General features: G+C 37.9%; 2 protein-coding genes across 7 annotated transcripts in view; one reads left to right on the forward strand and one right to left on the reverse strand.

The window, feature by feature from the left end:
• Window positions 1–454: 454 nt before the first annotated feature.
• Window positions 455–11,815, forward strand: LOC107732903 (uncharacterized). 4 transcript variants are annotated; one of them, XM_016544346.1, is made up of 3 exons: window positions 455–987; window positions 8,426–8,951; window positions 9,533–11,815. In XM_016544346.1, the coding sequence occupies exons 2-3, from the start codon at window positions 8,445–8,447 to the stop codon at window positions 10,424–10,426; spliced, it is 1,401 nt and encodes a 466-aa protein (XP_016399832.1). In that variant the 5' UTR covers window positions 455–987; window positions 8,426–8,444; the 3' UTR covers window positions 10,427–11,815. The 4 variants fall into 4 exon arrangements, with proteins under 4 accessions (XP_016399832.1, XP_016399831.1, XP_016399830.1 ...); XM_016544345.1 differs by having other exon boundaries at window positions 8,426–8,471; window positions 9,047–11,815; XM_016544344.1 differs by lacking the exon at window positions 455–987 and adding an exon at window positions 1,845–1,992 and having other exon boundaries at window positions 8,426–8,471; window positions 9,047–11,815.
• A 1,196-nt stretch (window positions 11,816–13,011) lies between these two features.
• The window catches only part of LOC107732887 (liprin-alpha-3-like), a 40,612-nt gene continuing 30,561 nt past the window's right edge, over window positions 13,012–23,062 (reverse strand). For 2 of the 3 annotated variants that reach the window (XM_016544319.1, XM_016544318.1), the window contains 8 exons: window positions 21,934–21,960; window positions 21,053–21,228; window positions 20,746–20,843; window positions 17,873–18,048; window positions 17,434–17,502; window positions 17,022–17,184; window positions 15,596–15,654; window positions 13,012–13,624 (listed from right to left, as the gene is read on the reverse strand). In XM_016544319.1, coding sequence (XP_016399805.1) covers window positions 15,608–15,654; window positions 17,022–17,184; window positions 17,434–17,502; window positions 17,873–18,048; window positions 20,746–20,843; window positions 21,053–21,228; window positions 21,934–21,960 — 756 coding nt within the window. In that variant the 3' untranslated portion in view covers window positions 13,012–13,624; window positions 15,596–15,607. The other variant, XM_016544320.1, reaches the window with a different exon arrangement.

Consider the following 23,062-nt stretch of genomic DNA (forward strand, 5'->3'; position numbering starts at 1 on the left):
AGGAAAGAGGAGGGGAGAATGAGAGATGGAGAACGAGAGAAGTCAATATACGTGTCCTGCTATAAAAAAAACTAAGGGCTGGTTGGCGGTAGATGCTGTAAAAAATCTCCAGATGAAATTGCTTTAACAAATTGCCCCCTAATTCTAGAGCTGCATGGTCCCAAAATCCAACCTGTTCAGACCACCATAAACTGACACGAAATAAATGAAATTCTGCTGTCTGCTAATTTTCGTTACAGTTATTAATTAAAAGGTCACAAGGTGAGAGATGCACTTGCTTGGGGTGATTAGTTTGGACTTAAACTCAATGAACTGACAATAAATCAGTTCCTAAGACAGTCTATCCATTAGCCTACATTTAAGCCATTTTCCACTCTTTTTTGTTTTGTTTTTATTATGAGAACTCTCCCACCCACCACCAGCAGATGTTCCTCGTCCTTTTTTTCCCCCTCCACCATAATGTCTTCTTTCACTCTGTCCATTCCTCTTCTTCTAAACCAGCCCTCTTTCACTCCCACTGGCTGTTGTCCCCTCACCGCCTTTCATGAAGATACCTTACCGCACGACTTGAGCACTCAGACCTTCTCGCCGCGGGAATTTCTGCATTCACTTAATAAACTTTTATTTCAGATTAAACGTCTCTCATTTACAGCTCAAAGTCGGCGATTTGTGGTCTGACTGTGGAAAAGTAGAGCTGCCGCTCATACACGCAGTGTCAGAGGTGCATTATTGCTCTGGATGTTCACCGCTTGCATGCAAATCCACCAGAGAGTCGCGCGCGAGGAAAACAGATAAACGTGGAAATACAACTCGACGTGGAGCTTCTCAGACTGGACTCCGGAGATGATATGGGAGACTTCTGAAGTTTGAACTATGTGAACCGAGAGTTCTTCTGGACATTTCGTTAATTTTTGCGTGAGACTGACGGACTGTAGAATCAATGTGGTGTTCGCCGAAGATACGTGTGGCCCGAAACTCACCTAAACGGTAGGTGCTGCGTGTTTTTAAAGACACTTTTTTTTAATGTTAGCGTATCCTACTACAGGTATAATGTCCACTAATCATACGCTTCCGATGCTGATAACATCTAAAGTGGACTAATGACAGATTCGGTTTATTTGGGTTCATTTTCGTAACAGTTAATTTAATGTGAAGCAGGTGTTGATCGGACTCGTTGACAGGTTGTCAAGCTTTGGAATAAGCCGAACGCAAATGAATCGTTCACTTGAGTCGAATCTTTATTATGAATCGGATGAATCGGTTCTCAAAATAATTCGTTCGCACCGAGTCTCTTTCGATGCATGAGCTTGATGGTATGTAGTACCAAAACAGCAGGTTTTAACAGCATTTTATTAAAACATCCTTTCAAGCCAGGTGATGTAGATACATTCCAGTATTGTTTATTGCAAATTACATAGGTAAATTATGTAATGAGCTGAATCATGGCTGCAACTGGACGACAAACCACAATAAACATTTGTATTAAAAATAATTTAAACTGCAATAAGAACTTCAATAAACAGCAATTTGTCTGGACATGTACAGTTTTTGCTGAACCGGTTAAAGCAATAATAATATAATATAAGTAATATGAGACCCCATCATCACGTACAGTAATTTAAACAGCGGTTTTTTTTATCGGAAACCATTTCTTCGAAAGAACCGATTCATAAAAATGTAATGAGTTGGACTCATTACTAGTCGAACTTAAAACGATCGTGAGAAGCGCTTCCCTTGGGCCCCGAAAGAGATGACTGAAAACTGTTTTGGCGAAAGACCAAATATGTTTGATCTCATATTGTTCAACACTAGCCTCAAGCGAATCACTCGCGTGCAGTCGACGCTCTTCGCTGTCCAGTGCGTCCGCGTTCAGCTGTCAGTTCAGGTGCTGACCAGGTGTTTGCATGCTGATATTTGTTTACCTGTCTGCCTGCGTAACTCGGAAGAAGGTCTCTGAAGTCAGTCCAACATGCTGTTTAAGATACACAGTAGGTGTGTTTTTGTTTTTGCATTTACTGTTTCGTTCCTCAGAATGATATCTTAAATAATCCACATCGTTTTATTGTGTAATATTACAGGGACTATCCTTTGGAGGAAGGTTGTAAAAACACATGGATGTAGATCTATACGAGAGTAGTAGTTTGTCAGTGCTAATGTGTTTTCACAGTAAAGGAGTTAAAGGGTGGGAGCTGGCAGCCATTAAAACAAGAATTAACACACATGCACATCCTGTCAGTCACCTGCCCAGCTAGCCTATAAAAACAGAAACGAAAACAGAAGCTCACAACCTTTGTTTACTACATAATGAATGTTTATGTAACTATTTTCTCACCCCTGTAACACATAAAGTGTGGTGTGGTGGGGTGGGGTGGGGAGCCATTGAGACAGACCAAGTGAGAAAAAAACCTACAGGTATTTATGAGAGATGTGAACTCTTCCTCCATTTATCCAGGCAGGATCTGAAGCAGACCAAAGTACTTTCTCAGAAAGAAAGTGGGAAAGTGTGGATGGAGATTATCCTAAAGTGTAAAGAGTTGAATGTGTCGCTCAGTGTGTGGTAGCCATTTTCAGATTTGTTTAAGCTACTGATTTCTCAACTGCAACACAGTGCCTTTGATCAGAAACATCTGTACAGTATGCTGATTTATGTAAATGATTTTATGAGAAAGAGGAGGGTCAAGTTATGTTTGTCTTGGAATAATAAGCATTGTCTGCCAAGAAAATGTTTTTCCCCCCCCCCCCACAGAGGGAATTTGTGCAGCGTCTTTTAGGAAAGGTGTCTTTTTTTTCTTTCTTTTTTAAACTAATATTAAAGAGGTCAAATATTTTTTTAGCTTTTTGTTTTCTTTTACCCAAGAGTTTTAATTATAATTCATAATTTAGTTTTACACAACCATTGTGTACCATCTGACTGACCCTTAATCAGGCTATTTTTTTTTAACTCGTAGCTTTAAAACTCCAATGTAAACTTTCCATATCAACATATATTATATAGTTGGCAGTGCCCCATCCTTCAATTAAAGCCTAATTGCAAAGCCTGCAATAAAGACATCTTCATAAATCCACACAAACTAAAGTGACACAATTAGGGAACTATACAAATCTTTCTTTATTTTTGAACAATTTTGAATCCTCTTCCTTATTATTTGCCTGGGATTATCTATTTTGTCATGACATGATCTGTTTAACTTGATTTTAAACTTGTGTCTTTGTTTTATTTTATTTTCAATTCTTTATGATATGGGAGTTCAGACTGTGCTGCGTTGGACGCTTATGGCCGAGTGTATAGGCTGAGTGGGACGATTTTCCAAAATTGTCAGTCACGTCAAGTCTGAACAGGGGGATTGTAGAATGTCTATCATGAGTCACGCTTTTGTTCGGATTGGAGAGGATAAATAATAAAGACCATACATCTGCAATAATTGATTTGACAGGCTTGTTAGTGTGACAGCATGAAGTGGTAGTGGATCCCCTGGCTGATTTCCAGTGAAAAATCTTAGAAAGAGATTATTTATAAAGCGGGTTTAAAGTTTTCGGTGGCGTGAAGCCGAGAGGTGGGAGAGCCAAAGTGTTTGTCTGGCTTTTGTCTAGAAGATCGCAGATTACGCTTGTCATGGGGGTGAGAGTAGTGGGTCAGATCAAAGATATGTGTGGATGTGTGTGCACAGGTTCCTGTGAGGTTGAGTGTATAAGTTCAGGTTAAACATGCGGGTTCATTGTGTTCAGGAGCTTGAAGTTTTTTATGTGAGGCTGGAGGCTCATTTTTGAGCTGTGCGTAAGGTGAGGAGAGAAAGTGCAGGGCTACTCTGGATGGCAGAGTTCGTGAAGCATGTCATTGCTGCAAATGGAGCGCACTGATTGAGTGGTTCTGCATATCACCCAGCGTCTACAGTAGGGCTGGACGATATGGCCAAAATTGATATCACAATATATTTCTTAATTTCGGTCGATACGATATAATTCCGATATCGATATGAACACTATTTATCTGAAATAGAAATCTTTTGTAACATTATAAATGCCTTTATCATCACTTTTGATCAATTTTAAGCATCCTTGCTAAATAAAAGTATAATTTCTATAATTTCTTTCCCTGATTATTCTTATAGATTGAAACAAATGTGCTTCAGCCAGAAAAAAGGGTATGAAAAGTGCTCCGAGTCGCTGCAGAAAACAAAAAAATTGAACAACAAAAACTGGAAATGTTGCTGGAGACGGGCTTATTTAAAATGAAAACTGATTCTCTGCCAGCAGGAGGCGCTTTTAGAGTGATAGAACTAGCGGTTTCTCCAGTAATGGCTGTAATCAAAGCAGCTCCGCTCATGAACGCTTCTTTATCAGATCAAATGAAAATGCCATCGAAACTTTTCTGAAGACAGTCCTTTCCCTTCAGAGATACATTCATATAAAACACCCGCGCCGTGTTATGATTTTGAAACGTGCAGTGCTCATGTTTATTCAACGAAGTCAAACGGCACAAATAAATCAATGTATGGGAAACTGGTAATGTATATCGAAATATCGGAAATGTGTTTAAAAATCATATCACCGTTATTGAAAAAAATTATATCGCGATACATATTGATATTGAATTATTGTCCAGCCCTAGTCTACAGATATGCCTCCTGCACGTGTTATCTGTCTGCCTACTGCTTGTGTTCCCGTTCCAAAGCATTAACCGGCAAGTCTTCCTCTCAGGTCACACACACACATACTGCCTTCAACCATGAAAAATGCTTTTATTTGACTTGTAACTTCTGTTAATAAGTCATTTTTGGGGGGCAATCTTTCATCTGTTAATTTCATGCAGTAAAAATGCAGTTCATACATAAAATAATTTGAATAGAGTTCTATGTTGAGCATGTTTTTTAATTTATGAAAAAAAAAAAACCCTCATGTGTTTCAAGGTCAGTAAGTATCTTAAAACATAATTTTAGCTTTTTATGACAAGGCAAGATTGGTTCAGGTTGAAAAATGCCATGTAGTGTGACTACTAAAAACTGATATTGTTATGAATATATATTAAAAAAAATAATAATAAAAAAATAGTTTGGAAAGATAGGGAGAAACATGACAGAATTGCATGGCGGATATCGCATTTTGCGATTTGCGACTTTTCAATACCGACCAGATACAATACTGATTTTGGCGGGAACTCAATAAAAAAAAAAAATAATAATAAAAAAATATATATATATATTAAAAAAATGTGTTTTGATAATCATTATCATTAACTAATTTAAATGTGTTTTAATATAGATTCATATGTATATAATCACATATTTGAGGTGTATAGAAAATAATTTAGTACTTTTTATTTGATGGTTACATTACATAATTAAATTTAAACTTCTTGAAAATGGAGAAAAAGAATTTCGAAACCATCTGAAACCAACATGAGTGCGAAGATTACATTTCTAAGAACTTGCCTTGTGTGTTTTAAACTAGGTTTGTCCTTTATTGGACTCATTTGTCATTGAACATTATCTAAATATTGTAAAATAATATCTAAATATTGATTCTTTCATATGGTCATATATGTAACTTCATTTCAGCTGTCAGCAACATGCTGTGATTTAGTGACTCTTGTTTTTATATTGTATGTGGCATTTTGTAGTTTGTGAGACCGTATGAAGGCGTTTTAGATGCATAAAATATGATTCTGTCAACATTAGAGGTAGTGAAAGAACAAGACTGTAAATCTCTCTGCAAAAATACCTTCATCTTACGCACAGCCCCTTTAAGCAAGAATATTTGCATTTAAAAGACAATAGAGCCTCATTTGCACATAGCACACCTATTCCTATGTTGAACGTAAACAGGAAGTAAGCACTTATACATATAGTGCTCCATGTCCCGGCATGCATATGTATGGACTTGGTGGCATTCCTTCCCTGCTTGTGACCGCAGGCTTAGTTGTGCATTGTGTATGAGTGTGTTCGTTTGGCTTGAGTGTTATTAGAAAACAGTGTCCGGGGTGGGGTGCTGTTATTATGAGGATCACAAGTGGTGATTTTGCACTTCACACACAACCTTCTTGTCCACCCACTCTCTCCCTATGAGTCTAATGATTATCTCTTCTCAAAAGAAGAGTCACTTGACTCTGCGTACACTGGCTTTACTCGCCCTCGGCCCCCTCCTTCATTCTAGCGTGTCCCGCCTGGGGAAACCCAGGAGGAGTTTTCTCGGTTGAAGCCACATTTCTGACATTCTGAGCATTCTTCTTTTCTTGAACTCTCTTTCTTTCTAAATGCGTCTCCCTCATCTCTCAGCACAGCAACAACAGGATTGGTGAGTAATTTACACCTGGCCTTAACAATGGACAGTTCGACTGCATCCCTCACTGTATCATCAGCAAGACAACACACTCTAGGTCTGTGTGGTCACATTTTTCTTGTCAAATACTTGCTAAAAAGCAAATTTGATCAATTTTAAGATGTTTTTGAGTTGTGTTGCTGTTAAGAGCATCACACCTCATGTCTTACATGCTTTATGTAGTTTGCACTAATTTTTGTATACATTTAGTATAAATTGTTTCCATATACACTACCGTTCAAAAGTTGGGGTCAGTAAGATTTTTCAAGATTTTTTTTTTCTGCATAGATGCATTAAATTGATCAAAATTGATGGTAAAGACAAATAAATGTTACAAAAGATTTCAAATAAATGGTTCAAGTTTAATTCTTTCTATTCATCAAAAAATCCTGAAAAAAAAAATATGACTCTTGGTTTCCACAAAACACAACACAAATTGAGCACAAAATCGGCATATTAGAATGATTTCTGAAGGATCATGTGACACTAAAGACTGAAGTAATGGCTGCTTTGCCATCACAGGAATACATTACATTTTAAAACACATTCCAATATAAATGTTCACAATATTAATACAATGCTGTATTTTTGTTCCCTTAATCAAAATGCAACCTCAAGGAGCAGAAGAGACTATAAAAAGGGGGAAAAAATCTTGATCACGCACAGTAGTGGGTATGTTATATATTGTTTGATGATATTTTGGTTTCTGTAATGAATTAATCTTTTCAACCCTCTCCTCACAACTTTCATATATAAATATTATTTTGATTGTACAATGTGACAAAAAAAAAAAACTGCACAAGTGCCAGTGATGAGGCACATTTATAATTTTTGATGTGGTGGTTTTGCTTCCACCTGGTGGTTGACAGTGTGTTTGCTCACTGAGTGCTGAAAGTAAAAGGAAGAGAGTGTATCATCCATCAATGTAGTTTTACTCGAACCCCCACTAAATAAACACATAAATCACCTCCACTGGGCCAGTAACCGCCCAGGTGCTTGTCTTAGGTAGACGACTGCTGAACTTTGACGTTCCTGTCAATAAATAACCTAAATCTGAGGTATTCTCAGTACTGCTGAGAGTCATGTTACAGAAGTGTGTGAATATGGGATCATCAGGTCAAACGTATGGAAAAAGGATATAGGACAAAAAAGATCATAAAAGATGATGAAATTAGCATTCATTTGAGGCCCAAAGCAACATCACCTTCTTTTATTTATATATTCTTTGGCTCAAACAGTAAAGTGGCATCTTTTAGTTTGCCTCAGTCATGCTTTTAATCTGTGAAATTTACAACCTTTTCCATACATACCAGAGTTGTTTGTGGTCTCATGTGAAACTAGGCCAGCACCAGACCAACACTGTTAGTGGCTTTATTTCAAACAGAGCTTTGCCAGACGTCGACTAGCCGGTGACTTCATGTCTGTGCCGACCAACCGGAGCAGGCGATAGTGAAGCAAGTTTGTGGCTCCACTCTCCCTCTACACAGGGACATGAATCTGCCGCTTGGAATTTTGCATCTTTTTTCCACTAGCATATGCCAAAGCTGTAAAGCTATAGTTTTACAGTTTTAGGCTTATTTTACCTTATTTTTATGAGCTGGCAATGAGCCTGTTCTTCTGAAAACCTGTTTCCGCGTCAGAGTAAAAAAGTATACAATGGAAAAAGTATGCATTGCAAATTTGATCTCCCAGTTGTGATTATATATCTTGCAATGTAACATTATATTTTATTTTGAAGTCAGCATAAAATTAAACCATCTATTTTCAAAATGCATATTTCGTTTTAATTTGTTTTTTTTGTGTGTAATTTTTAATCAAAGTTTCAAATGATCTTCTGGTGAAACAACAGACTTCTCTCTGGTGACGTATGCTGGACTTTTCCAGTAATTTAGTCCACAGAAACCCCATCACTTTCTTACAATGAACAGCGAGCTTGTATTCAGATCTGCTTCCATCCAATCAACAACCATTGGAAAGAACTAAGTCCCGCCCTACATTTTTTCTTAACATTCTAAACATTCCAAAGTAAATATTTGTGATGTCTTCTTAACTCCACAGTTCTTCCTCTTTAAGCGCTTTCTAATTCTAGCTTTTTTTTATCAATTCATAGTTGACACGTCTTGGGAGTGATGCACTGGCTTCCCCTGGTTGCCATGGTGATCGCCTCGGCCCTGCCTTTCCCTCAAAGTCCTGTGCCCAGGCTTGTTGCCGCGACGATAGAGCCTGGCAGGAACGACAGCAACAGCAGCAACGTCCCGACAGCTAACATCAGCATGCCGACCAACTCATCAGTGGACAACGACTCCCATGATGCTGTTCCTCACAACAACTACAGCACACATGACATAGCTCCTCACAGAACAGTCGATAAGCAGAGCACGTTTGAGGAGGACCATATAGCCAAAGATAGAGCAAACCGAGAGAATCTTCTAATAGAAGACAGTTTTGTCAATAACACAAAGCAGGACTACACAGGTGGAGGTAGGACTACCGGAGCAGATGCCTCCAGGCCGCATGATCCTAGGAAATACAAATCACAACAAATACTGGCTGAAAAAGCCAGTTCCCAAAGCAATGATATTCTCAAGGACTATCAGCTTGAACGTAGCCAGTTTCATGAAGAAAGCAGTATTGAGGCAGAGACTTTACTTAAAGACGACAGGAACGCAAGAAGTGAACTGAAAGACAGGCCTCTTGAAGGTCCGAAGGTCTCTCTGCAGAGCCTGCCATGGTGATCGCCTCGGCCCTGCCTTTCCCTCAAAGTCCTGTGCCCAGGCTTGTTGCCGCGACGATAGAGCCTGGCAGGAACGACAGCAACAGCAGCAACGTCCCGACAGCTAACATCAGCATGCCGACCAACTCATCAGTGGACAACGACTCCCATGATGCTGTTCCTCACAACAACTACAGCACACATGACATAGCTCCTCACAGAACAGTCGATAAGCAGAGCACGTTTGAGGAGGACCATATAGCCAAAGATAGAGCAAACCGAGAGAATCTTCTAATAGAAGACAGTTTTGTCAATAACACAAAGCAGGACTACACAGGTGGAGGTAGGACTACCGGAGCAGATGCCTCCAGGCCGCATGATCCTAGGAAATACAAATCACAACAAATACTGGCTGAAAAAGCCAGTTCCCAAAGCAATGATATTCTCAAGGACTATCAGCTTGAAAGTAGCCAGTTTCATGAAGAAAACAGTATTGAGGCAGAGACTTTTCTTAAAGATGACAGGAACGCAAGAAGTAAACTGAGAGACGGGCCTCTTGAAGGTCCTAAGGTCTCTCTGCAGAGCTCTCCAGTGCAGGAACATCTGGACGAAGCTCAAACAACTGGGAGCACCAATGCTAAAGAGTTGGTGCAGCAATATGGAGGGTTTGGAACAGAACCAGGCTTTGGGTTTGATGACATAGGCCTACGAGAAGAAGATCAGCTGCTTTTGCTGGACGCCCATCCACGGGTACATTTCTCCCCGGCCCTTTCCCCACCCAAACACCCACCTCTGCTCTTAATGCTGGAGTTGGGCTTTTTGGCCGATGACGTTAAAGATGAGGAAAGTCACATGATGGATGCTAACCCGTCTGCTCACGGAGGCGACAAAGAAACTTACAGGAACTTACTCTTGGGCCTCTCTGATTCTGATGGCCACATTCCAAGTGTCCGCCGCAAGCGTCAAGCCGTCCACAGCACACAAGGCATCGCACGCTCCGTATGTGAGGCCGAAAGCAGGTGGGTGACCAACAAGAAGACCGCGGTGGACTTTCTGAGCAACACCGTCACTATTCTGCAAGAGATCCAGACCCAGACTGGGCCGCTCAAGCAGCATTTCTACGAAACAAAGTGCCGTAAGCCAGATCCAAATAGTAAAGGTGAAGTGCAGGCGGTGGAGGGGGCCGGCTGCTTGGGGGTGGATAAGAAACACTGGATGAGCAGGTGCGAAACCAAACAATCGTACGTACGCGCGCTCGCCTCGGATGAAAACAAGAGGATAGGATGGAGGTGGATCCGTATCGACTCCTCCTGCGTTTGCGTGCTGCTCACTAGAGGAACGTACAACACTAAGAAGTTTGAGAGAGGAAGAGAGCGAGAAGGCAGAAGGTACAGCTAGCTTGGACTGTCTGAACAAAGGATTGACACGGAGTTGAAAGATCATGTGAATTTTGAATGTTTGAGGGACTGTATCTGTTCTGGTCCACTGTGTGGGGGATATTTCTTTTCCAGATGTTCCCGCGTCTCACTCAACAGAACCTTATAGCTGTACCCCAGTGTCTCGCTGAGGGATAGTCATGGAAATCACCCTCGTGTTGCTCAAAACCTGTATGAATGATTTTCTATTGTGGAACACAAATGGATAGAGTGGTAAAGCTTTTGGACACCAAGTCACTCTTAAACATGTTAGAATTTCATTGCATTAGATACTGGCAAAATGGCATCTGCAACCAAATAATGCTAGAGCTTTTCACTTTTCTGAGACACTTTTCCAACCAATATGTATGAGGTCAGTTCTCCTCAAGTTTATGCAGGTTTCCTGGCAGAATAACTGCCTTTGTAGTTCATTGTAATAGCATATGAGATGTTACCCACAGTTTGACTCCCAGAAGGACTTTGTCTTCATTTTAAACAATATTCATAGACCGATAACAAAAGTGTGCTTATGCTGTTTCTTTAAAGGAAATGCCTCTTGTTTTGATATTTTCACATATAATGCAAAAACCTTTATACATTTTTTAAATGTGGCTTAAGTTTCCAAATATTACATATTTAGTGCATTTCATACAACAAATTCTGGTGACTTGCATGAAAGTGGGCCATGGTTGAATGGACTATATCAAAGTCCCTTTTAAGGAAATTCAGATCACTCTTCAGCCATATTTGCAATGTTTCCAGGTGGGTATTTAAGGAATGTAAGCCCATCTCCTATCTATGTGAATGGGGGAAATACTGAAACCCTAGAAAATAATGGCCAAACTCACAATTAAATAACATATTTCAAGTCAGCAATCAAATCTGACATGAACTGTCCCATCAATGCTGTTTCTTAAGCTCAAATAGCATAAAAAAAGCATATATTTAAGCAAATATTTAAGGTTGGTCCTGCTTATGCACAGTCCCAAGTGCAAGTCTCAGATTTATGTGAGAAATGGAGATTCCAATGGTTCTTTAATTTAGACGGTGAGACTTACTAGATTACTAGAGCTGTTGCAGTTTTGCCCATTCATAGCAATACAAGTGAACTGTCTTGGGTAATAATATATAGTCTTTGACGATATCTTCTCAAGTCATGTGAGGATGAGGTTGTTTCACATTTTTTTCCTAGGTGCATTCACTGTAACTTATTTTGTGTTTCATGAAACACTGTACGGGTTTGAAGTGATATGAGGTGACGATGAGTTCCTCCACACTGCTGTCATTCCTCCGGTCCATATCCACGTCTAAACTCACACAAACAAGAAAACCTCAATACTGAGATCCTGTTTTTTCCCTACTTTTCATATATTGTTGCATTTGTTCTATTGTTTCTATAGTATACAGACAATAAGTTATTACTTTTGAATTAGTATGTAAGCCTAAGTACTTGATATTAATATATTTCTTTATAAATGTACAATATGTGAAACATATACATCATGCAAATATAAAGTGTATTTATAATAACCAAAAACAATGAAGCTGTTTAGTGGTCCGCAGAATTTGTAGGCTTTCTCGTAAGTGTCCTTCAAATGCCTGTCCCAAAACATAAGCCTCTTTGGTTTCAGTGTCAGCTACATTTTGGTACAATGGTTCACCCATGTACTGTTCACTCAGCAAATGTTACAGAAATACAGTCAAAAAAAAAAAAAGAGTGTTGGATGAAATGAACTGTAGTCCAGTTTCCTGGTTACTGTATTGAGAAAGCTGTGGAAGTCAGTACACAGGGTTTGATGTCATTTTTCACATTTGAGTCATTGTAATAAAGTGTTATGTAATCTTTGTAAGGTAGATACTTTTGTATATGAATTATTTTTACAAAGTAGATGGAAGAGCGAGAGGTGCTTTGGTAAAATACAAAGTGGATATATGAATATATGATTGTAGTTCTATTTGTTTTGTATTAAAAAACAGGAAGTACTTTGATTTGCAGTCGTCGAATTCAAACAAATCTCACCTCGCACACAAATTAGCATCTCAAAATCACGAGCACGCTGAACTCTTTAGTGCCATTAGGAACGCTTTATTTTATTTTGATTTTCATCATTATCATTATTGTTTATTTTGCAGACATCATTTTCAATTTGAATCACTGTCATCCTCATCAACAGTAATGGTTTGTTTTTAAATCATAGCACAATTTTGTCCAAATGTACACATACAAGTAGCATATTTTAATGACCATGTTTTTCATATTTCATATTTACGCTTTAAACTAGATAAAATTAAATTACAGTCAGAATTATTAAATGAACATGTACATAGTTATTCAATACTTACATAAAGAAAATAAATAGTTATAATAAAAATAAAAAGGAAAATACACACATTTTACAAATTGTTCCCCAAGCTCTTAACCTCATATGTTAATGTACACATAATTTTTATTTTTAACTTCATATTGTCTTATTCCCCGAAAAGTTTAGTTCGTTGTCGTCTTGGTTGTTTGACATGCATCGCAACACAGAAGCTAAACATTTTCTCTCACTTGTTTTCCCCGAATTGTGCCCTCTGCAGTCTCACGTGTAGCTCTCGCTGCTCACTGGTCTTTCTCAGCTTGTACTGATTGAGAAACACATACAGCGAAGTCTTGGCCTCACACAGCCTGGCCCCTCGACTGTGCTCTTAAGTACTTCCTCTGAACCTTACCATATGTAAACATCCCTGAAGTCCAGGTTGAGTTGCCACAAACATCCTTTGTTATCGAGAGACTTGAGAGACCAATTGCAGGCAGTCAACGAAAGCCATTCTGAGGAACTAGGGCTGCCATTGAAACGAAGGATGGAAAGACAAGAGAGTTCATCTACAGGTGTCCCATCAGCACAGACACAGGAAGTGAGAAGAGAGAACGACAGAAAGAAAGAATAAACAGTCATCCGATTCCTCCAACCATCCCATTTCTTACCACTCTCTTGTGTCATACATTCTTCATGTCTTCTGTCCTTTTTTTGCTCTTTATTTTTCTCTTTCTCCATCCCTCTTCTGTTATTGCAGAATGGTCAGACCAGTAGAGTTATATTTATAAATGTATATATTCATTGCTTTTTTTCTGCTTATCACCCCTCCTCCCCGTGAATGAAATGTAAAGCCGGTTCCAGCTCTCTGACAACAGCGCCTCCTGTGTGCGAGAGACAGAATTACAACACATCGTCACCATTTCGTGTACTGAAGTTCATCAGTAAAGACCAAATTATGGAAGCCGATTTCCACCAAATAAGAAAACAATCATGTTGTAACGGAGATAAGCCGTAGCTGAGATAAAGACAAAATGATGCAAGTAAAAACTGAGATAAAAAGTCGTAATTATGACATGAAAAGTTGGAAAACTGATACACTGAGGCATAATTATAAAATAAAAAGTTGAATTTATGACATACAAAGTCGTAATTGACATAAAAAGTTGAAATTATGAGTTATGACAAAAATTATTTATTTCGAAATAATTATGACGAATTTATGAAATATTAAAGGCACAATATGTAATTTTCGCCGCTAGAGGGCGCATATTCAAAATAAACAAATAGAAAAAGGTGTAGTTTGATGATGCCGTGACTGAGTGTGGAATCATGGGAGTTGTCGTCTTCATCCCCACAGCCGATGCAATCTGACGGGACTCGGGCAGAAATCATGTTCATGGATTAACTGACCAAAAAAAAGTCTAAATTATGAGTTGTCATAATTATTACTAAAATCCTTCATGACAAAAAAAAATCAGCTTGGTATGTCATAATTTAAACATTTTTTTCCTCATAATTATTACATTTAATGTCATAATTATGACTTTTTATGCCATATATATAATTTACCAGTGGATAATTTTTTCCCCCTGTGTGGTGAAAATGGGCTTCCATACAGATGGAATCTGCAGACTGTTTTTTAATTTTTTTCTGATCTGAATTTGGGAGAAATTGTGCATTTTAAACCAGCTAAAAGTGTTAAATGAGCTGGAAGTATTACACTATTGATAGCTGAAACATTATTGTAAATGAACAAATGAGGGGTGTTTATGTATGAAGGACTTAAAGGGGTCATATGATGCGATTTCAAGTTTTTCTTTCTCTTTGGAGTGTTACAAGCTGATTGTGCATAGATAAGATCCCTGAAGTTGCAAAGACTAAAGTCTCAAAACCAAAGAGATATTCTTTATCAAAGTTAAGACTCTGCCACGCCGAGGCATGAAAACGTACTTAAAGTCTCTGAGTCAGAACAGCCGGCATTGTTACCTGGATCAGGAAACAGTCCTCCATAAAATGCGCTGCACACATCTGAATATTTGGGATGAACTGTTCTGGAACAGTGTTGTAAATACAACTTAACCACTGATTTCTAGTCGTGTCCTCTTTTGGAAGGCCAAACAAAGTATTTTCGCTTTCACAATGAAACACACAGCGTCTTCACAACATGGCGGAGGCGGTGGCAGCAACAATAAAGTTACGCCTTCTTTCTTTGCGTGAACATTTGGGCGGCGTTATGCAAATCTTCCCACATCGTGACGTAGACATGTGGGGGCGTGTTTAAACGAGGTGTTTTAGGAGGGCGTGGACCAGTCTTAACTTTTATAAAGAATATCTCTTTGGGTTTGAGACTTTAGTCTTTGCAACTTTAGGGATCTTATCTATTCACGAACAGCTTGTAACACTCCAAAGAGAAAGGAAAACTTGAAATCGCATCATATGACCCCTTTAACGACAGACATATAAAGGGCATGCAAAATATGGAGGTGTCTTACTCTGTCATAGCAACCCAAGGAAACCCAACAGAATGCTAAAAGTGCTTCAGTCAAACTTGTAAATGAGCAAATTCTCGAGATTTGTGTATTTACATGCATCAGCATGCAGAAGGTAATCATTGGCAGTGGTGTACCGCAAATTTTGGGGGCCCTGCCCACACATGGTCATTAAATACTTCCATGACATACTTTTCTCTTTATCCTTTTCTGTTCAGAAAAAATGTAGCTTTTTAGATTTAGAAAGTCTGGTTGGCAAATATATTTATATTTGTTTTGAATGGTTTACAATAATATAAAATAAATATATATAATTAAAAAATGTTTATTTAAATCATTTAAAGCTAGCTAGTTCTGTCTCACCTTTGCAGTCCCTCAACAGGAGTAGGTCCTCACTGAGCCAGACTCTGCCCTTGGAGATGCTAAAGAAACAGACACGAGAGAGATATAGTTGCAAAATGTATTTCTAAACAGCATTATACAGCATTCACTTCTGCACCACTTTCTCATAAGGAAACAATGTTTTTACAACGTTTATCTGAGAACTAACACAACATCACTCTGTCATAAAGTTACTTCAGACTTAATTGCAGGGATTTCCACAAAGCCTCGCTTATCTTTAGGTCTCAATCCTGGGTATTTTTTCCACTAGTCTTTCCTCTAATTTATAATTTCTTATCTGAATTATGGTATTTCCTATTATATTGCCTGCCGTGAAATAGTATAACGTACTGAATGTCTGCTTACTGGTCATGTGTGTGTTGTATTCTGTATGTTAGTATGCTATATTTCACACACACACACACACACACACACACACACACACACACACACACAGCCATCAAACAAAATTCATGCACTACTATAACTGAAAATATCTCCACATCTTGTAGCTGTATCTAGTTTTGTAAATCTACTTTGTCAATGCATCTTATAATATTCAGAGTGCCATTCAAAAATGTCACAAACCCAAAGAGCACGGAAATTTGGCAAAATCCTTCAAAACAGTTCAAAACAGCAACTTTTTAATGCTTAGCCATTCCCTTCTTTCCATCCAACTACTTGCTTGTGAAATAAAACCATAACGATCTTGATATTACAGTTTTTTAATTGCTAGAATCTATTTCTCCACTGCTTTGGCACAAAATACATTCAACGACTACATCTTTCAGTTTAGATGAATTTCTTTCTTACTCAGACATAATCACAACAAAACCTCAATTTGCCTGTATTGTTAAACTTAAGTTCAAAACCTAATACACAACTGAATCAGACAGCAATTTGCTACATTTTCAACAGTAATACCATACGGAAATATATTCCAAATCTAAAAAATGAAATACTATCAAAACAATTAGACATAGCTGGTACTTTCATTGCCACTTTCTATCCAAAAAGGGACAACTTAGAGCAAATTTTGTACCGTAATGTAAACATGGATCATGTAACATATACTGCAGTGAATTCTAAACACTAGATAATGCTACTTGTTGTTCGTGTTTTAGGTCATCGTTGTGTGAGTGACAAAGTGTGTTTGTTGGGTGACAAGCTTTGCTAGTGTTATGGAAGAATGACTTGATCGGAGACATCTATGAAGTGTTTTTGGTAGATTTAGTGCATTTTGGGTGTGAAATTTACAGCTGTGCCAAGCTGAAAGTTGCTAAGGGGAACTGTGTGAAGAGTTTTAAAAAGTGACCAAAGTATAGAAAAATGTGTCCAAACGAAAAAACTGTAATATGATTATTAAAATGAAAAGTGTGGCTTCCTAGGGGAGAATGTGTGATCTCACCATCACTCTGGACCTTCCTCAGGGTGACTGAGGGGGTAGAGATGGCTGAGGCACGAAAGTTAGCAGGCAAGGTCTCTGAGGAGTCAGAGGTCACGCCCCTCAGATCTTTCTCCCGGAACATCTTCCTCCATGAAGGGGAGCGGGTGAACGTCTTAGTGCCATCCTAGAGGACACGAGAACAGAAGAAAAAACATCAGCAATTTGAGGAACTGAATTGTATTAGTGAGTCCAGTTAGGTCACCCAACAGAGAATAATTATGAACTCAATTATCAGCCATGTCATTTTAATACAACAAAAACTGACTGCTGAATCTCCTGTAAGAGGAGTGTCATTATACTGCAGTATGTATTTCAGTGGTGGGAGGTAAAGGATGATCAACATCCAGCTGTGCTCATGTCCCATGGTGCCCACCTCATCTGGCCTCCTCTCTGTTCCCATGGCGATGAGAGAGTTATATTCCTTCTCCAGAAGTTGTCGTGCCTGGATGTGGAATAAACATACTTTACATGTTATCACCCCAGTCCGGTGAGGAGTAATGAGTAGGTGCGGCTTTCATCTATAAAGCTCTTATTGTTTGGAGACTTGATGAATCAACAGGGTTTGTTTTCATGGAAAAAATACATCTACTGTATTAAAAAGACTCCCTGTATACATATAAATATAAAGGCTGTCAATATCTAAATATTTATTTGTGCCCCCCTTTAAAAAAAAAAAAATTGGTGTAAGATAAATGGTTTATTGAGATCTGCTAAATTAATAAATGTAAATGTAGTTAATGTGTTAGAAATATATAGGTCATGTCTTAAAGTGTTTAAAACACAAATATTTGTGAGGCGTCCTATCATTGTACCTGTGTGTTCTGATTGGGTATCTGCAGGAGCAGGGCGAGGTCAGTGTAATCAAAGGTGTCGTCCAGGGCGAGCAGGGCACCATGCACACCGCTCTCAGTCAGATTATCTGCATACTCCTTCAAGCCGATGGACTGCACCCAGCACATCACACGCTCGTTTGACCACACCATCACATCTAGACAGGAAACACATGGGCTGGACTATGAATAGAATTCCAGGAGGGTGTTAACCACTGATCGTTATCACTGGATAATGGAAGATTTCCATCTTGGGTGATGCCTCTGGATTTCATCTTTTGTTTCAGTTGCTCCTGATCTTTCAGATGGACCTCTCATGGCCAATGCACATTTAGACACATGTGTTTTTGTTTCAGACAAAGTCTTTGTGTCTGTTTTGTATTTCTAGGGGATTCAAGGGACTTTGCATTTGCTTTGTTGATTCAGCTTCTCCAAACCAAAGCTCAAAGGAAGGAATGCAATCATGGAAAACAGTTAAACCGTTCCTACCGAGTCATTTACAGTGTTAATATCAGTGTCAATATTAAACAAAAAAAAAACACCCTCACATCTTCAGGTACAGTAACTGCATATTCTGTAGATTTCTGTCTGTACATGGCGGAAAAGCTATAGATGGCAACATGCCATGTACTAGGGGCCTGGCTTAGCCAGATTTGCTATTGTTAAATAAAACTAAAACTACAACAAATAATTGTCATTCATTGAAATAAAGCTGAGAAAGAAAGAAATAATTTTATTGATGAAAAAGATGACAAACTTAAACTTGAAGAAAAATATAGAAATGTTGCCTTGGCAAGTACTGAAATAGGTTAAAGTTAAAGTGCTAAAATTACAGTGCTAAATAGAAATATTTAAAAACTAATAAAAGTGACAAAAGCACATATCAAAATTAATAAAAACTAAAGTAAAATATAAAAATAAAATCTAATTCCAAATATTAATAAATGCTATTATAGTATACTGTATAAATAATACCAAAATAACACTTGGTTACATGTTTTAGTAACTACAGTTAATCCTCCATTTCTATGTTTAAAAAAAAGAGAAATATCCAATAGATCTCGCTATTGATTGTTTTAGTGTGTTTTCATGTACTGTAGTTGGAAATGCACTGATTTTAAAATAATAAAATGCCAATAACTGATAAATGTTTGACATTAAAATTCTACACTATCTTCTAAATATAAAACTTTAAAAAAAAAATTGCTTGGAATACAGCAGGCACATTTAGGCATCAAAACATTAGATTGTACAGTATGAAAAGGGAAATTAATTTTGATATTTACTAAAGATTACATTTAACTGTTTTAAATTCATAGTATTTTTAAAGACTCGCTTTGCATGTAGCAATGCACACAAAAGTATCCCTGCACTACAGTGAGCAGAGAGATGTGTGCATGCTTAATATAGTCTCAAATGGCATGAAGGCATCTGTGTTGCTATGCGATGAATAACTTCTAGATCAGCAAAGACATCTGTTTCTAATCAAGGTACTGAATGAGGCGGTAACTGCACCTTTAAAACAACTCACAACTGTGAGATTAATAATGTGATCTGTGCATTGGGCTTTGATCAGTTGCTCTTCAAATGTGAAATCTCTATTGTGCCATTGAATCCTGTGCATAATGGAAGGCTGGGCCGCTCAACACTTTCCAGACGTCATTGCTGGTAATGTATGTTATTATTAACAAATGCATTCTGTGTAAACACCCTTCCTTTTTCTTTCTGCCATATTCTCATTCACTGTCTGATGTTTTGATGAACTGTACATTCCATGGGTGACTGTTATTGTTTTTTTCCCTTTTGTACATTTTGTTTATCAGACTGTTCTGCTGTATGACTTGATTGATAATGCAAAGCAAAAGATTAACATGATAAAACCAAAAGAGAACTTGGAAAACCACCAGAAAATGTCCTAAAATTCCTGCTATACCAGCTTAGACCAACATGGATTTCCATGCTCACTCAGACTGGTTTACGCCAGTTTAGTACTGATGTAGCTGGTGATTCAGTATAACTCAGGCCAGCGAGTTTTGAAGGACAGTCTTCCTGGATGAACTAGTTAGTGTAAAGGAAAGAATAAAAAATGTACACTAGCAATCAAAAGTTCAGGGTCGAGAAAGACTTTTAGTCTTTTATACTCACCAAGGCTGCATTTATTTGACCAAAAATACAGTAAAAACTGTAATATTATGAAATATTATGACAATTTAAAATAATGTTTTCTAGCTTAATATATTTTAAAATGTAATTTACTCCTGTGATGCAAAGCTGAATTTTCAGCAGTCATTATTCCAGTCGTCAGTGTCACATGATCCTTCAGAAATCATTCTAATATGATGATTTGATACTCAATATGAAATATATTAGATTTATTTTCTCATATTTTCATACTTATTATCAATGCATAAACAACTGTGCTCCTTACCATTTTTGTGGAAACCGTGATACATTTTTTCATGATTATTTGATGAACGGAAAGTTCAAAACAACAGGATTTATTTGATTAATCTTTTGATAACATAATAAATGTCTTTACTGTCACTTCCAGTCAATTTAATGCGTCCTTGCTGAATAATATTATTAATTTCTCAAAAAAAAAATTTGTACTGACCCCAAACTTTGGAACGGTGGTGTAGATGACAAAAATTATATTTAACAATTATTTGCAAGCTACAATAGTGTTAAAAGTGTGTTACGGACATCCAACATGCCATGCTAGGGACCAACATCATATGCAACTTGGACAAGACCCCTACAATGACAGTGTACCCTTGTACTCAATATTAGGCATCTCTGTTAGCAACAGTAAGCAAGTAAAAAAAAGAGATGAAGGAAAAGATAAAAAAGAAAACCTTTATTCTGGTGCTGGCTCTCATCTCTCCTCCTCTCCAGCTCCTTGCGGTCATAATTCAGGCGCTTCAGGCACATGATGCCATAATGCAGGCTCACCCTGTGGGGTCAAAAGGTCACAAGGATCAAGAGAGAGGTCGTGGGGCTATCTAAATTCATTAGGGCACTCCACCCTGACAAACACCAGGCACATTAGAGATTAGGAAAGGCCCTAAGACACACACCTGCACCATGAGAATAACTGATAGTCATTGGATGGAATGAGATGGGGCAGCATTTAACAGATGGGGAGAGGGAGACAGAAAATACCTGTGGAAACTGTCCACCATTTTCAGCTGCCCACGCAGCTCTTTCTTGGTCAGATGGTCCAACATGCGGGCGTCCACCAGTGACTCCATGAAGTAGCTTCTGTACTGGGGCAAACCCAGACTGGGCAGCCAATCATTGCCCACCCACTCATGGTTCATATCTCCATAAGCCAGGATCTATCACAAAGGAAGGCAAAAAAAAAAACAACAACTTAAAACACACTTATATCACAATTGTATTCCAGTTCATTCATTACAAATCCAAACTGTAGGGCTTAAAAATTTAATTCTGGGCCAGTTAATAAAACTATCACTTGCCTTATTGGATCAGCACTATGTCTTAAATCTTTTGATCATGTTCATGAATTTTTTAAACTGGCATAAAAAGCAATTATTGCTATTACATCTATTACTGCACATTTTCTTTTGTAAAGAAAACATTTAACTTAACTAAACTAAGCTTGATATTTAATATAAATAATTTATATATTTAAAATAAACATGAAATAACAAATGTATTAAAAATGTAAACAATACATTAATATTTTTTTATTTTAAACACTTATCTATTATTTATTTTATTATTATTCAATATACATTTAAATTTTTGGGGGAAAAAATTGCAATTTAAAATCAGAAATTTAAATTCATATAACAGATATATTTATATTTTTTGGTCTTGAGGCCAGAAAAAAAATCCTTACTGTTACTGTTGAGCTCTGAACAACCTTCCATTTATCAAAAAGGAAACAGCACTTAAATGATTCAATGTGATTGTGATACGAATACACACTTGATTTACTCTTAAAGATCGTTTAGTCTCAACTATCTGATGGCACCATCAGTTTGAAAGTGTTTAATGGACGTATTGACGTTACTCACCTGATCCCAGCTAATCTCTTTCAGCTCCTTGAGTGCGGAGGTGATAGCATGATAGGAGAGAGGTGAGGAAGAGGAGATAAGGAACGCAGCAGAGGGGCAGCAGGAAAGACACATCAATGGACAGGAAGAGCAAAGAAGAATGAAGAGGGAAAGCAGGAAGAGAGGTACAAAGGGAGGAACAGTTTGTTAGTGACCGGGTCATTAGTTGGAAGCAGTTCACACTGAAACAGAAAAAAGAGGGAAAGTTGAGGATGTTCAATGCTACAGCCTAGCCAGACACACAGAGGGGGAGAGAGAAAGAGAGAGACGCATCAACACATGTCCGGTCACTCCACTCTCTCCTCATGCCGCCTCTCATACTGTCCACTAGGGGGCAGAGTGCTTTACAATCTAGAGGTCTGCGCGGGACTGTTTTTTTAGTCCAGCTCCCGCAAGGTTCTATTCCGCACCCACCCGCTCCCGCTATATATTTTTTTCACACGCTGTCCGCTTAGAATAATTTTCCTCCCGACCCAATCGTTCCCGCTAAATTTAGATCTCGTTTCCAGAATCTCACATTTAAATTTTCGCTACTGAAAGAAAGAGAGATAGGCTGACAAGTAAAAGTGTAGTCTGCACAAAATTGTATGTTATTTTATTTGTCTTGTCAAGAGTCTTGAATTTATTTACTTTGACTTGAATTTATATGAATTATCTTAAGACACAAAATTCATTTAATATTTTATGCAACACAGTAGGAAAAATAGTCTCAGAGAAAATAAAAATTTACAAAAATTGTATTTCTTATTTTTATTCGTCTTGTCAGGATACAGTTCGTTTAACATTGACAACACAATAGGGAAAAAGTGTCTCAGAGAGAAAAAATAAAAAAAAATGTTGGTTGTACAAAAATAGCCTATTACCAATTTTTATTCGTCTTGTCAAAATACTAAATTCGTTTGACATTTTTCTGTTAACACAGTAGGAAAAGTGTCGCAGAGAAAAATAAATAAATACGACATCTTTCATTTAAAATTATAGGCTAAGCAAAATATAAACAAAACCGCGCATCCACACTTTGCTCCATCCTTATTCTGCTCTGTCACTCATCGACAACCTGCCTGTTCTGTCTGAGGGCTGTATATTTATT

This window comes from Sinocyclocheilus rhinocerous, unplaced genomic scaffold (genome assembly GCF_001515625.1).
Source record: "Sinocyclocheilus rhinocerous isolate Xijiao unplaced genomic scaffold, SAMN03320098_v1.1 scaffold220, whole genome shotgun sequence".
Taxonomy (NCBI): Eukaryota; Metazoa; Chordata; class Actinopteri; order Cypriniformes; family Cyprinidae; genus Sinocyclocheilus; species Sinocyclocheilus rhinocerous.

Coding starts and splice junctions, on each gene's coding strand:
- LOC107732903 (XM_016544345.1), top strand. CDS start 8,445: ATGCACTGGCTTCCCCTGGTTGCCATG. Junction 8,472..9,046: donor GGCTTCCCCTGGTTGCCATG/GTGATCGCCTCG, acceptor GAGCCTGCCATG/GTGATCGCCTCGGCCCTGCC.